Source organism: Styela clava, chromosome 2 (assembly GCF_964204865.1).
Source record: "Styela clava chromosome 2, kaStyClav1.hap1.2, whole genome shotgun sequence".
Taxonomy (NCBI): Eukaryota; Metazoa; Chordata; class Ascidiacea; order Stolidobranchia; family Styelidae; genus Styela; species Styela clava.
The window spans coordinates 17,078,799-17,094,851 of NC_135251.1; the positions used below are offsets into that span (position 1 = coordinate 17,078,799).

A 16,053-nucleotide genomic window follows, 5' to 3' on the forward strand; every position below is an offset into this window, starting at 1 on the left:
TTTTTCAATATTTCTTTTGATAATGGAGTCAAATACTAAGTCGTCATCTCAAATTTGCGTTCCTGAGTCAAAATTTTCAATTTTCCAGAATCTGGATTTTGAACCTTTTTCAAATTGTTTGAGTCAAAACCGTATGTAAATTTTTTTGCAACCTTGCTCATCGATGTTGAGTTATTTGAAATGAAAAAACTCGACCATGATCAGACAATGATCTTGACTTCTTTTTTTTATTTTTCCATTATCATTGTTTATATTGGTGTAATTTAACCAGATTTTTATTGATTTTCAGGCACACAGATTCCCATCTCAGAGCAGTTTATGCTTTGTGTCAAACATATATGGGAAGTCAGAGAAAAAGTGATTTGAAGGTAAATGTGATGCGCTAGTTATATCGTTCCTTAAGAATGAAAAAGATACAAAAGAGGTCGAAAAATCCGGAAGGGGTAATAACGGGGCGATAGCACAATTTTGAAATATCCGAATAATCACAAGACTTGTTTCATCATTCAACATGTAGCAAATCAGACGTGACGCTATTGCTATCAAAACATAGTAATCGCCCTTCTAATAGCACATGGGATGATAACAGACTGTACCTGACCTAAATGTCGCCAAATATTAAAAAAAATCCATCCATTTCAATAAAAAATAACATGTACTATGATTAGTCTACTATTTAATTGATTTGCAATAAAATTGCTAATAACTTTTTACATTTTTTTCATGTTGCCTGAGTGGTGATAATGATGTATTTAGTGCTGTAAAGGGCCAACATGCCAACAGTTCATAAAAGTTTGAGAACCACTGAGTTAGACAATATTGAAGGTATCAATACTTTTACAGTCTTATATATTGTTTTCTTTCTAGCTTGTTTCTCCAAAAGTCAATCGTCTTCTGCAAGTCTTGAAAGAATACAAACCAACTGCTGAACCTGAACGAAAAAATGAAAATCCAAAAGTATCAAAATACAATGATAGGTGAGTTGTCTTGATATGTAGCCAGGATTGCCCCATAACAAAGCTAGACTATGTTCTTGCAAAAGCTGGATAAAGCTTATATTTTTATGAACTTTCACCCTAAACATGGCTCTACACAAGCAGCCACTGCTACAATAGTTGGGAAGATCTTAACCTGTGATATCATAGTTTAGTCTAACGCGTCAACCACTAGGCCATTCATCACTTCATCACCATTCATCGCTTTTATCTCCTGATTGCTGGACTCCTTGCCGCCATAGGGGGGTTCACGTCACTGCTGGTTGGTTACGGCTTTCTCCACCATCAAGTTCATGCATCTAAAAACAAACTGGCTAACTAATCCCATATCCGACATGGACTGGTGACCAAACGAGAGGCCGTGGTTCACCATATGATTAAGCCGCATTATCGGCTTTCCTCTCCCCCGGGATGAATCCTATCCTAGTTTTATTTCAAACATGTTTCCATCGGTTATTTCATTCGACATGTTTGATATGAAAAAGCCTACCAATGAAAGTAAAAGTACAAATGCAAAAAAGTCAAAAGTATTAAACAAATCATAGTTATACGTCATATATCATTAAAATTTGTAGTTATAAATTCATACTATAAATCAATGTGGCCATCACAAGTGGTGCCCAATGGAGGCCCTTGCTTTATGCACTCAGAGAACCACTATGTGAACCCCCAAGGGGGAAATGCCCAGATTGAGAAAATAAAAATGATCTTGTAGTCTGTTTGGGAGTTTCAAATTTTGCAAATCCGTGTATTTAGATTGTATAGAATAGCTATAGAACTTTTTCGGACCTCCTGAAGTATGCGCACCAAGATGGCGCACAACCTGAATTCAGGTTGTGTACCAGGTTAGGGTTCAGGTTATGCGACATCTTGGTGCGCATACTTCAGGAGCACCACTTTTTCTTATTTTTCACATTGAATCATCCCAGATCAGAAGCTAGTTATGTATCCTGGTGGCAAGATTCTGATGCAGAAGAAGATGAAGAGGAAGAGGAACAACAGATGATGCTGAAGAATGGAAATGAAAGAACAGATGGAAAAAAGGAAGCTGATGTTAAACCAGGAATGACAAGATCTTCCAGACAATACCATCATGCTAATACTCTGTGTGGTATTGTTTTTGTTAGAGAAAAGTAAGTATTTTGAGTCTTTTTTGACCATGGTATGAGGAAAAATTCCACGATTTTGAATTACAATGATGTTCATAAAAATAATAACAGAATGAAAAACAAAGTTTTCAACATATGAAAGGTAGAAGAATTTTATTGATTTATATAGACAACATTTAAAATGAGAAACAATAAAACATTTGTTATGATAAATAAAATATGTAAAATGATAAATCATATATTAGTTATGTTTATCACAATTCCATCACAAGGCTATTACTTTTATATTTCGTTGCTGTGAATATATTTCATATTTTACTGTTTTTTACAGTTATTAGGGAAATAAGTATGAAAAGGGTTCAGGATTCTGGAAATTAACCGTTTTCCTCATCCCTAATTTTATTTCACTATTCTGATGATTGCCATGCCATTACCTTATTGGTAGCAGTACTTTTGTGTCCACATATTGCATTGCATGCCCGTTTTGCAGATATGTAGCTTTGATGCTGCAACGACTTTTGAAAGAAGCAAGTAAAGATGATTCGGAATTATGGCACATATCCAGTGCTCATATGACATCTATCGCTACCTCACCGACATCTAGTACAAATATTTTGGAAAAAACGGACGTCGCTCAAGATATTTACAACAATGCAACAAACTCTGAAAAACTAAAGCAAGAAGAAGTTTTACGAAGTTTCAGAAGTCACGAAATCAATTTACTCATATCTACCAATTGCTTAGAAGAATTTGCTGATATACCTAAATGCAATTTAGTACTGAGATTTGATGTTCCTGATACATATAAGTAGGTTTGATTCTGAATTCCATTTGGCTATAACAGTTTTTTGGCGCTCTAGAAGTATGTGTTCCAATATGGAAGTACTGATCTTTTATAATGAATCTGACCCACCTGAAGTATAGCACTTACTTGTCCTCTGCTCAACAAACTTATCTTTATTCATATCTTGGCTGGGAAGTATGGAAACTTTATCAACAAGTCCGGGTTGAAAAAAATTATGTCGGACTCCCAATTCCAAACTATAAGAAACTTCCGCTCCAAACTATAAAAAAAGCCACAATTTGATAACAAAACTTTGCGTATTCAAGACTTCTTCAATATACAATTTTGACTTATTTTTTTGCCATTGGAAGTCGAAAATCCCGACTCTGGGGAAATCAGAATCAACAACAAACTTTTTTACGGCTTTAAAAATACGGCTCCGACTCTAATAAAAATGTGCACAACTCGAACTTTAAAGCCCTAATTCAAACAATCTTAAACTAGCTTCACAGGGTTTGGTACTTCCAATTTAGTGGGAAAAGCATTTTTTCACAGTATCTTTTTGCTTTATTTAACTTACATGAAAATATTTATTTTTGATAAATTTTTTCCTTTATGATATTTAGGTCATATATTCTTTCGAAAAGTCGTGTACGGTCAAATAATTCAACATATATGATGTTAGTGAATGAAGAAGAGAAAAATGAATTCATGACAAGATTGCAAGAATATAAAAAGATTGAGAAGGTATTGTTTCTAATCAAAAATTATTCAGCATCTTTCAACCTCGTATGAAAGGTGACAATGTTGAATAAATAACAGTTATCTTTCTTACCAGGAAACTCAATATCGCGGTTTTACACAAAGCTGCCCAGTCTTTGGTTTGCCCATCAACGCTTATTTCAAAGGCAAGAATACGACTGCCATATAACAGCCCTGTCTGTTATTTGGTGTCTTTTATCCAATTAACAACCCTGGTCAAATTTTAATTTATTCAAAAAAGCAACAATATAACGGTTGTTTTTAAACATTTTCCAGGTCTTACAAGATTCAGTTTATGGGAATCAAGTCATCAAAGAATCGCCTCCTGCTGATTTCGATTATTTTGATGTGGCAGAAGATGATCCTGATATTGAAGATGAAGATAATATTCCACCTTATTACTCGGGACCTAGTACTTGCGTAACTATGGATTCTGCCATTCATGTTATTAACAGGTATGAGGTTTGAAGAAGTGGCTTTTTAAAATAAGAAACAGTAAAACATTTTTAATAAATTCAATATGTAAAATATTCGATAATATTTTAGTCAAGTTTAACATAATTTAATTATCGAAGTGCACTTGGCAAATCGCCACACCTTTGGGAACTGCTTATAGGATATCGATCAATTCCCTTTGCAATTGAACACACCACATATATTGTAAGTTAGCAGTTGTGTATATTTTTATGTTCATCTCAGATATTGCAGTCGACTTCCTAGTGATCCATTCACTCATCTTAGTCCGAGATGTGAAGTTTTTGAAGTCTCGAGCAAAGATGCTCGCAATATGGATTCTTCATTATTCAATGGAACAAGGCAGCAATATTTTGAATGTTCACTTCAGTTACCAATCAATGCACATGTACAAAATCCAATCAAGGTAAGTAAGGATAAAAGATACTAAATGAAAGACTAAGTTGAGAAGAATTCTGCCATTGTTAATTGTAGTAATGGTTATATTGTCATTTGAATAGCTGCTCCCGTCAGGTTAAGACTTGTTGTGTGGGTTCTTAATATAACAGAATGCTAAAGATCTTCACATCTAACTTTAAACCATATTTTAGCTTTTTCACGTAATTAGTGTTGGGTTTAAAGAGGGGTGTATTTTTACTGTTTTAATAAATTTTTCTATTTTGAATGAAGCCGTAACCAACCAGCGGTTACGTGAACCACCCCACGGCGGAGAGTCCAGCAATCCTCTTGCACATAACCATCCCTGCATGGGATTTGAACCTGCGAACTCACGCAGGGTAATCAGAGCTACAGTGATGAGCGTATTCCTGATGCTTGGCACGATGCAACATAATATTGATTGAACCTTTTTGATTTCAGGGTACTCAAATGTCATCAGTATTACTTGCACAAAAAGCAGTTGCCCTGGAAGCGTGTAAAGTATTACATAAAGCAGGAGAATTGGATGATCATTTTATGCCGATAGGTTAGAAAATATGCAATTTCATATATGTAATTTTATTATTTTAATGATTGTGTTGAATCTCTGTCATTGTGAGATATTTTATGTGCCAGGAAAGCCGGAATTTCAGGAGCGAGAGGATGTTTATACATTATAAATTAAAATTTCTCACAAGTCAAAATTTTTCGCAGCAGAAACAAATTAACTTATGTCATATTATAAGGTTTTGAGAAAATCTCATTTCCTGTAATTGTCCATCCCTAACAGCCAAACATGAAAATGGTTATAAGGCACTACCTATAATCAAAACTAAAACCATTATAGCTTTGACACTTGTATCAAAAGATGGTCATTGGTCTGTAATGGCAGAAGATCAAAAAAGTTTATTATCAGTGAATGGCAGTTTTTCAACAAGAATCTTTAAAAGTACCAAAGCTTGCACTTTGTAATTTACATCAATCTTATATTGGTATTTACTAGTAACAGTCTTGGGTTGCCACTCTCAAACCTTTATTTATTTGCGACCAACATCCTTCCTCAATGTTAGATTATTGCCATGATTTTGCATGCCGTGACTCAATTGCATTTAAATTATGTCCGGCCAATTCAGAAATACCCCACATAATATAAACAAATCCATTCAATTCAAATCATAGTTTCCCCATCAAAGTATCCCACGATGATGCCCATTGCTTCATTCCATATTTCAAAGGTAAAGAAATGGTCAAATATGCTGAGGAACTTGATCCCTGGCCTGAAGAGAAATCTAGCGTACTTGGAAGACCTGGAACAACTAAACGGAGACAAACTTACGAAAAGGAGGTAAATTTGAATTACGGAGTATGTCATATATATGTATACAACTTTTCTCTTCAGACAAGGCTCTGGGCAGGCAGCTACTAGATCTAGGCCTGTTCAGTAATCACTCATCTATCACACACACATGAGTTATGTTATGGCAAGAGTCAAGGAACTTTGGAATTTGTAATAATGTAATAATGCTGAAAAGCTATTAAAATTTAAACTAATTAATATTTTTCAGACCTGTGTTTGCTAATTTTACTTTTAAAATGTGGTGCACAGTAAATAAATCATCATGATGTAGCTTTGAAAAAAGTATCTTAAAATGATCAAAATAACATTCAAAATAAAAAATAACTCAAGATGTGAATACACAAATTACCGAATAAATGGCTAATGGTAGTTTTCTATTAGACATTGTTCAACCTGACCCTATCTCCTCACCTAGAGTGCGAGTGAGAATGGAGGCAATGAGTGGGTAAATAACTCTACTTAAATATTATGGCATCACAGGTTAAAATCTTTGGTTCAAATCTCATGCCTCTGTTCTCTCAAAACTATAACAGCTCCTTAACGAGCAGTGGCCACTTGTGCAAAGCCTTTCTCAGAGCATATTAAAAAAACGATTCAACATTCACCATTTTCTGCATATATAGAGCGTCTTTCAAATAAAAAGTGTGATGCACCTTGTAGAAGATTACTTAACAATGCATTAGTGTTTTTATTTTTTTATTATATATATTTAGGTCCCAGCTGCTCTTTCCGGTTGCCTACCTCGTCCCGATATACCTCTCTTTCTTTATGAAATTGAAATGAAATTACATACTAGAATGCCAGACGAGTTAAATGTACGAAGGCGGAAACTGCATGCTCCTGAGGAAACTACAAGATGCTTTGGAATTTTATCTGCAAAACCGTTACCGCCTGTGAGAAGTCTTTTATGTTTTTCAGCCTAGAATATCCATGCTTATTATCCACCTGTTAGATTAGTAATTTTGGGCATTTTATTGTCGTAACATAAATCATTGGTTGTTCTTGATGATTTTTTTTTTAAAAAACTTTTTTTGCAGAGCAAAATGTATATGAATATTATGTTAGTGAATGTACGTACGGTTCTAAGTGATTCAAAAGTCTTGCAGTCAGACTGAACGTTTCAGAAGTATATTTTTGTTATTGTGAAGCAAGACTCTTCAATTACTTAGAATGGAATAGTTGTCTTCACTCTTGCTACAACTCTTTTGCATTTTATGCATAGAAGAAGGATAAGTAGCTGGTCCCGCAGAAATCAAATCAATAGCACAAGATTCATTCAAATATTGTAAATAATAATCCTTCCAATACAACTATAATTTAGTATTTATCACTTTTTTGTTTCCAAATGAATTAATACATAACTTGTTGAGTTGAATTTCGATTGAAACTGTTGCATTATTTATAGAAACTCTCGATTTATTACCTTAGCCTAGCAAAATATGTGGTATATGATGAACTGCCTATCCTTTATTCCAAGTTTCTTGTATTGCTCAGAGTGCAGGGCCTATTTGTGACCTGTGTCCTTAGGATGCTGCAATAAGATGAAGTCAATGGTTTATTGACCCTTTGGCGTAGCGATTCATTCACATGTCAGATTTGAATTCCATACCCGTCACCTAACCCTGGGTTTTATAAATTGGGTAGGCAATGACAAACTGGAAAGATATCGTTCGTTCGGAGAATAGTAGTTAAGTATCAGTGACCTCTTTTACAGGGACTTGTTCCGAGCAAAGGGCGCAAAGAAGCGTTGTATGAAAAAGTTGCTTTTGCTATAGGATAGTTAAGCTTCGTTAGAAATTGTGTATTATGTTGATTGATATTATAATATTTCCATTTTATATGTAATGAATCTGAACAATGTTATCTTTGATCACTGATTGATGCTTATCTTATCTCTAGGTTTTAGGTTTTCCTATATTCACCAGATCTGGTGAAGAATCTGTCCGTGTGAAATTATGTCGTTCATTCATCAGCCTTGGATTACATCACATTAAGATGGTAAGAATGCCAGAAATTTATATCAATTATTTGTATAAAATAATTTTTCATTAGAATTGATATTTCACCTGAATTTTATGTCATTATTTTCCGCTTTTTATTAACGAGTTTACTCATGGCAGATCACTGTAATACTAAGACAGCGATTCCCGAACTTTTCTTTTTTGTGGCTCAATTTCATTGATTAAAAGTTCTGTGACCCATTAAATTATTCATTCAATGGAGAAACTAAAATATCTTTTTGCAAAAATGAACGCTTTTACTTTATTAATCATTTACTTCAGTGTCAATAATATCGTTTCAATTTTTGAAAATTCACATATAGCGACATAAATGAAAGATAATTTGTTTAATAACCATAGCAATTTTAATAGGTTGAGAACCGGTGTATAAAGAGGTACTGAACTATATAAAATCATAGTAAGCCAGTAAAGGATGATTGAAAGTGAGACTTAATTCAGTTCTCGTCAATACCATCGGGGTATCTTCAAATATTGCAGTGATTTCAAACTTTTAATGACCCATGGCACCCTTATCAAGCAATGAATCTAGGAAGAATGGGAGGTTTCATTGTGATTCAGTTTTGCACCCACCATTGTTCACCCTCCTCCCACTCCAACAGCTCTGTGTCCCCCGGTTGGGAATTCTGAATTCTATCAAATACCTTTGGCGCATGAAATTTCCCGACCGATAGAGTACGGCAGCTCATATAGGCAGTTCACTCCGATTCGGTGTTGAAATAATTCTGACTCCAGTTTGATAGAAGTTTTGACTCTGAATTCTCATAAAAATCAAATCTTGATAATAAAATTTTTGATGTATGCAAGACAGTTAGACTTGCTTGTTGAGCTCAAAAGTTTTTTGAATTTTTGTACAATATTCATTTCTCGATTATCATCATTAATAGTATGAATTTCCGACTCTTGACTCCAATGAAAACATGTCAAACTTCAACTCCGCAGTCTTGCTTGAAATACTGACTATTTCATTAGTACAGCTGCTTTCTAAGAGAATATTTTGTGTCTTTTAGTAACATGGAAGAACTAGTATTCAGTCGTATCTGGGTAATAATTTTTTGTTTTCTTTTTCTTTACAAAACAATTGTTGTATTTTATATTTTCAGATTCGTTCTTTTCATCACTATCTATTCTCTGATATGTTGAGGATTGACAGAGTACCTCTGATATTTAAACCTGACTTATCTCCAACGCAAATTTATATTGTTATCTTAGATAAGAGTAAGATTTATATTGTTTTCTTAGATAAGAGTAAGAATGGAAATAGTTTACTGTCATGCTTTTGACATTTCCACTACTTTAGGATAATAGGTTACACAAGAGCTAATTCTTGTTAGTATTTTATTTATTGGAAATTACTGGATACAGTAGAAACTCTACTCACGGATGAGGAATATCAAGAAAAACAAATCCCGGAATAGCTATAAACAGTTTCATATTGAACATACCTTCCAGAAACACCTACCTCTGATCTTGACATTGACTGGAAATTCATGTGTGAAGTTGATTCCAAAAGACGAATCGATGACCGAATGAGATCAGATCCATGGTTTCGACATCGATTACTAGAATCAAAAGGAGGAAAAAATATTTTTGTTTTCAAGAGATCAAAATATGAAGATGGTGTGGTTGTTGCCAAATATAGAAGTCCTGATCAACCAAATAGGCAAGTTGCGTTTTTAAGAGAATTCACTCAAAACAGAAGCAGAGTACGCTCATCTCACCAAGTTACCAACGGCAAGCGAAATTAGCTGCTAGATTTGAAAACTGAGACAAAACGGGTACTCCTGTAGTGTGTGTACCAGTCAGGGTTAGACTATAATTCAATTCCAATCTTCCTTATTTTAGTTCTATAATTACGAGTTTGGGGGAACTGTCTGTGTTAGCCAAGTGAATATATACCCTGCCCATAGGTTTCAGTCCCTTTACACAACTTGATGTAAAGTAGGCGAACAAAATTAGTTACTTCCATTGGTACACACACTTCTTGAGCGCCGACAAAACAATATACTTTTGCACAATATGGAACTTCTATAGATATATTCAGGGCTCGTTACGATTAAAATTTTTGTTATGAAGTCAGTTCTTAAAATATCTTAACCAGGTTTGTTTCATTTTAATCAGTATTAATTTAGGTTTTTTACTTCATTTCACCTTTATATGCCCATCATTAGCTGCACTGAGCACATCAAAATTCTTTTACCTAGTTTTATACAGGACTTTGACCTCTCTGACTGTATCACTAGCAAGTTTTATTTGACCAGAAAATTCGATAAATGAAAGGTAAATTAACCATTATTCTTTGACTTACATTCCAGATTCTATGTTGCTGAAATCAAAGATGACTTGAATCCATATAGCAGTTTTCCATCTTCTGAGTACGAGAGTTTCCATCATTATTATAGGATCAAATATGGACTTGATATAAGCTGCTTAAAACAACCACTGTTGGACGTTGATCATACTTCTTCGAGGTAAATATAATATAAGTAAATTTAGTTTACATAAGTCATTTGGAATTTGTCAAGTCTTGCACCCACCTCAAAAATAACTAGCTAACAATAAGCTACAGATAGTAAGATGGAAGTATGTTTTGTTCAAAAAACACATTTAAAATACGTGGATGCATTGTAAACAATGAAATAAATGAAAATAATGATATGAAAAAATTTTGAAATGTAAATACCCAAAATAAGGCGAGCAAGATCAAATCTAACAAATGTTTTTATTTTTAATTACGGTAGCTTTACAACCCCTCAAAAATTTATCTGAAAATACAAATCGACTGGTCCATTAGTTGTGAAGAAAAATTGTTCAAGTTAATGGATGGTGCTTACTATTTTTCTTCAACATTTGCTGCCTATATTCCTTATTTCATATAACACTTGTACGCTCACACCGTTCACTTTGAACAAAGCCCTGTATAAGCATTCACTGATATCTAACGATGCGATGCGTAAGGAGATACTATTTTTCGAAGAATCAGAATATTTTCGGTTTTGCATTGCCTATCTATTTTATTACATAACCTTGGGTGAGGTGGGGGTCATGGGATTTGAGCCTAAGTGCAAACTACGATGCCAACATGGTTTCGTCTAACGCAAAGGTGTGCCGCATTTTTTGTCGGTGGGCCATATAACCAACTGCAGACATCTAGCTGGGCCACACAAAACATTTTTACGGATTATTACATCACAATATAATGTTATAAACAAACTTATAAAAACGTGCAGCAACGAAATACATTAGCAAGAACCAGAGCGCCGCGGGATAGGCAGGAGGAGAGAATACGACTATTGCTTAGCCCTACAGTCATAAAGGCACTGGGCAAAACGGCAAAAGATTTAATGCAGCAACAAGAAAAAAAAATACATTATGTATTTCTATCGATGTGATCGCTTTTATATACTTAAACTGTCGGATTAGGATATTATGCTTGATGGGGGAAAAATGTGAGTGTTGATAAGGGCCACACTAAATGGCTTGGTGGGCCGGGTTGTTGCCCGCAAGACGCCTGTTGCACACCAATGGTCTAGCGCAGAGCTACTCAACTGGCGGACTGCGGTCCGAATCCGGACCTTTCGGGTATTTGATTCGGTCCGTGCCTAATTCTTTATTTTGGATCATTAGCCCCACTTTTGAAGTTTCCATTCATAAAATCACTTTCATAGATTTAAATATATATGAAAAGAACTATAATGCCATAATAAACAATCTTGATTAGCTAATATTCATTAGTCGGCCGAGGAAGTGCATGTTCAAGATGTCGAAATATAATTTCTGGAAAGACTGGACCCAAATATTTTTAAAGTTTGGTATGCAGATCTTGGGTAAAAATAGTTGAGTAGCCCTGGTCTAACGCTTTAACCACCAAACAATTGCCCATTTTGCAATGAATAGCAATAGTCATACGAATTTAAAAAAATTTTTCTATTTTCGCTGTATTTCTAATGGTTTATATTTTCAGGTTAAATCTTCTCACCCCACGTTACATGAATCAAAAGGGAAAGGTACTACCTGTAACAAGTTTAGAGAAGAAACGAGCTAAATACGAAACTTTGACAAACAGGCAGATTCTTGTACCTGAACTTTGTGACTTGCATCCTATTCCTGCTTCATTGTGGAGAAAGGCAGTTTGTATTCCATCCATTGTATACAGGTAAAAGCAGTAACAATAAACTTATTGGATATTTTGTTTTGAAGTTTTTTATTTGGCCTTTTTCCACAAAACCCTGTACAGGCAGTCACTGATATCCAAAGATGTTCATGGAATTACTGTTTTTGGAAAAATGGGAATATTTTCGGTAGTCCATCGTGCCAATATTGTGAAATTATGGTTCAGTTTCAACATAATAATACTCTGAGAATTGTTTTGACCTGGGTTGTGGAACTTCTTAAGATGGGATTGAGTCTTGTAATTTCTATTTTCACTTTATCTTATACAGGTTATCTTCTATCTTAGTAGCGGAAGAACTCAGACACAAGATTTATGAGGATTCTGGTATTGGACAAGGTTCTTTACCTCTCGGTAAACAATGGCCCGATTTAGATTTTGGTTGGAGTAACTTTCCTAATGAAAAAATTTTGAAAGAATCTGATGAAAATCCAGAGAATTCGATAGAGAACGATAACAACGATGGCGGGGCATTGGCTACAGTTCCTGAAATGGTTTCTGAAGAAAATGATGTTTCTTTGTCAAATGCTCAAGAATATTTTACACTGTCAAATACAAAGCCCTCTACTGGTGATAATGCAAACAATATCACTGCTAAAGATCTAGAAACTGATGAATCTGAAATTCATGATAAAGGTAATTTTTCTAATGTTACCATCCGTACATCCTCGCATGTAAGCCGAGTTTAAAACTTGAAAAAAAGTTCCCAAACTAAGGGCTCCGCTTATACGCGCATAACTCTGCTTGCACTATAAATCGTCCTATACGTGCAAAGTTCCTAGGATAAGCCCGTTAAATGATCAGTTTGGATAAACTGATCAATCAACTTCCATCAATGTTTTCATGTGATGTTCTCATATTGTCACTGCGAACAAGATCTTTAGAAACAGCTACAAATACGAAAGTAGCTGCTAGTTTTGGAAGAACAGATTCCTTCTAGTTCGACATTGACTCACCCAACTTATTATACCTGGGTGAGATGGTGATGATGAGGCTTGAACCCAAGATCTAGACTGACAATGCATTTCATTTAAAATTCACACAGCTTGTACGTCATATGTGCCTCGTTTCATTGTTTAATTTATAGAAATCAAAACCTTCACAGGGTTGGGAGGTGGGTGCATCATACTAAGCTTTAGGAATATCCATGTTAGCACACCTCCAATGAACCTGCTCATGTGAGCAGACACGAAACCCATGGCCGATAACTATATGTATAAGAGGGTGAGGTTAGGCTGGATCACGAAACCGACTTCTGGTCGGTTATGGCTTCCTCCAACATCAAGTCCAAGCATCAGAAACGAATAGCGTGTTAAATATTCCCATACCTGACCTGGGCTAGTAACCAGACCAGAGACAATGGCTTGTCATATGATTGAGTTGTCTTATTATCTTACCTCTTCTCGAAGATAAATATGAAAATCCTATCTTGCAATTGCCATAACAGTATGGCAATATGTGATATGTAGCATGAAGAGTTCTGATTTATGTGAAGTAATTATCAATTACAGAGACTGAGGAAAATCATGAATCTTGTATCGTGCCTGAATCTGAAACGACTGACAATTCAAACTCCTCCAATCTTGACTCCAATGAGAAATCTGTCTCGATTGAATTGAATTTAAATAACAAAGACTCCGATGAAACCGATTCATTTGAGTTTGATTTTGAATATGATTCAGATGACTATAAACTCGTGTTTGATATTCCTGGACAAGATTGTAAAAAATCGAAAAAGAAAATCAGGAAAAAAAGGTATGTAATTATGTGTAATTCTTGAGCAGAGGCTGTCACAGTACCATTCACGATGGCAAAATTAATTTAAAAAAAATTGTGATTTATTTAATTCTCTGACTGTACCAAATTTTTTGTCATTAAACGCAGTGGTTCTTGATCGGAGCGGCGCGACCCACAAGGAAGTCGTAGATAATTTTTGGAGGGGGTGTTAAGTTAATTAAAAATAAAAATATTTGTTAGATTTGATCTTGCCTACCTTATTTTGGATATTTACATTTCTTTATTTGTGATATTTATGTTTCATACACATATTTTTTTACTCCATATACACGTTTTTTTAAAAAGGCATACTTTCTTCGTCTTAAGATCTGTTATTTGTATCCCATTGTTAGCTAGTTATTTTGGGAGCACGAGACTTGACAAATTCGAAAAAGCGAGCGAGGCCTATGTTCAAGAACTACTGCACTAGGTGAACTAGGTATTTTTATAGAAGATCATGAGAGACTTCAGAAGTTGGTTTTGAGAACAGATGTCCTTATCTACAGTATTTAAGATCACTGTCACAGATAAAGTTCTTGAATTTTTTCTTACCGTATATGATCGCGTATAGGCTGAGTTTAAAACTCAAAAAAAAAGTTGCCAAACTAAGGGTCCGTCGTATACGCGCATGACTCAGATTGTACCAAAAAAATCGGCTCATTCACGTATGAGAATTTCATCACGCAACGAGATGATATTATGCTGACTTGCCGGTAATTCCGAAAGCTTCAAACCATACCAAGTTCTCACGATAAAAAGCGTCGCCACACACACACTCGCTTGTGAAAGTGAATTGTGTTATCATACAGCTGATGGCTTGTACAGTCTGTGATTGATGTTTAACACGTGACGCTTGTACAGGCTGTGATTGTTTGTTTTTGCTTGTGTTTCTTTTATATAACAGCAACAGTGTCGATTTACGGCCAGTTGTTTCTTGGTGAAAACTTTATTATTTGGTGCACTTTCGCCATAGAGGCAATTAACGGCGCACGACTTTTAATCACCTTTACGATATGGATATGTTATCCGTTAAGGGGCGGTGATAAGGACTCTTATCGAAATTAACCGCGTTGTGGACGATCAGAGGAAATTGTTTTATGCTGACTCAGGGACTCTCTTAAACTCCCGACAACAATCCCTTCCATTAATACAAATCACGACGCTCGAAAAGCAATATAGACTTTATTAACATGAATTTACAAGTAAGAGTTACGAGTAATGATCTACGGCCGTCGCTAACAAACAGAAATGATAAACGTTAGAAATATTTGTGTTACAGCAATTTTGTTTTCTTTCTGCACCTTTCTTAAGGCGTCTGGCGTGTTAAGATTCGTAGTGATTTATAAGAATGTGTTAATACAGCGTTATTTCTTTCCTTGAAACGGACAAGGAACGAAATTAATCGTCGTTGTGGCGATCAGAGGAAATTGTTTTATGCTAATTCAGGAACTCTATTTTAAACTCCCGACACAATCACGACACATTGAAAAGCAATATAGATTTTATTAACATAAATTAACAAGTAAGAGTTACCGGTAATAATCAACCTACGGCCCTCGCTAACATGCAGAAACGATAAACGTGAGAAATGTTTGCGTTACAGTAATTTTGTTCTCTATTACGTTTTTCTTAAGCGTCCGGCGTGTAACAATTCGTGGGACCGGCTTATGTGCGATTTTTTATAAAATCGTTGTTTTAAGGCCGTTTTTAGGGAGTCGGCCTATTCTCGATATAGGCATGATTTCGGGAAAATTCGGTATATATTTTGGTAGGAATTCATATGATATCATTCATTTTGTGTTCGAATGAGGTGAGTTTAATTCCAGTGTAATTTCATCAAATCATATTTGATATTTATTTACAGGAAAGATTGTTTACCATTGTCAGACAATGATTCTTTATTTAAAACAATTCCCAGTTCGATCATTGATGAGTTGTCTTCTCAATACAAATCTGAATTAGCTGGTCCAAGCCCAGGGCTGATTTTACAGGTATGATCGAATTCCATGTTGGACTCTTTTTAACGGTTTTCTATTTCTATTTTTTAACAAAATGCTATTATGGTTTTGAAGAGCCATTTCTAGCATGACATGACCTATGCAGTTTCCACAATTTGTGTGAAGTTGTGATCTTGGGTTGAACAAGGAAGTAACTGGCTAAGACCGTGATCCCCAACAATTCTCAGTACAA

At 35.0% G+C, this 16,053-nt stretch overlaps 1 protein-coding gene across 1 annotated transcript in view; it reads left to right on the plus strand.

Moving 5' to 3' along the window:
* The window catches only part of LOC120336896 (endoribonuclease Dicer-like), a 35,610-nt gene that overhangs the window by 7,422 nt on the left and 12,135 nt on the right, over positions 1-16,053 (plus strand). The window contains exons 9-26 of the mRNA XM_039404676.2: positions 290-368; positions 868-977; positions 1,925-2,128; positions 2,595-2,912; positions 3,515-3,635; positions 3,927-4,105; positions 4,350-4,530; positions 4,983-5,088; positions 5,777-5,886; positions 6,612-6,791; positions 7,798-7,896; positions 9,020-9,134; positions 9,369-9,579; positions 10,232-10,387; positions 11,881-12,072; positions 12,359-12,723; positions 13,599-13,842; positions 15,728-15,854. Of these exons, the coding sequence (XP_039260610.2) occupies positions 290-368; positions 868-977; positions 1,925-2,128; positions 2,595-2,912; positions 3,515-3,635; positions 3,927-4,105; positions 4,350-4,530; positions 4,983-5,088; positions 5,777-5,886; positions 6,612-6,791; positions 7,798-7,896; positions 9,020-9,134; positions 9,369-9,579; positions 10,232-10,387; positions 11,881-12,072; positions 12,359-12,723; positions 13,599-13,842; positions 15,728-15,854 (3,097 nt within the window). The remainder of the gene's footprint in view (positions 1-289; positions 369-867; positions 978-1,924; positions 2,129-2,594; positions 2,913-3,514; positions 3,636-3,926; positions 4,106-4,349; positions 4,531-4,982; positions 5,089-5,776; positions 5,887-6,611; positions 6,792-7,797; positions 7,897-9,019; positions 9,135-9,368; positions 9,580-10,231; positions 10,388-11,880; positions 12,073-12,358; positions 12,724-13,598; positions 13,843-15,727; positions 15,855-16,053) is intronic.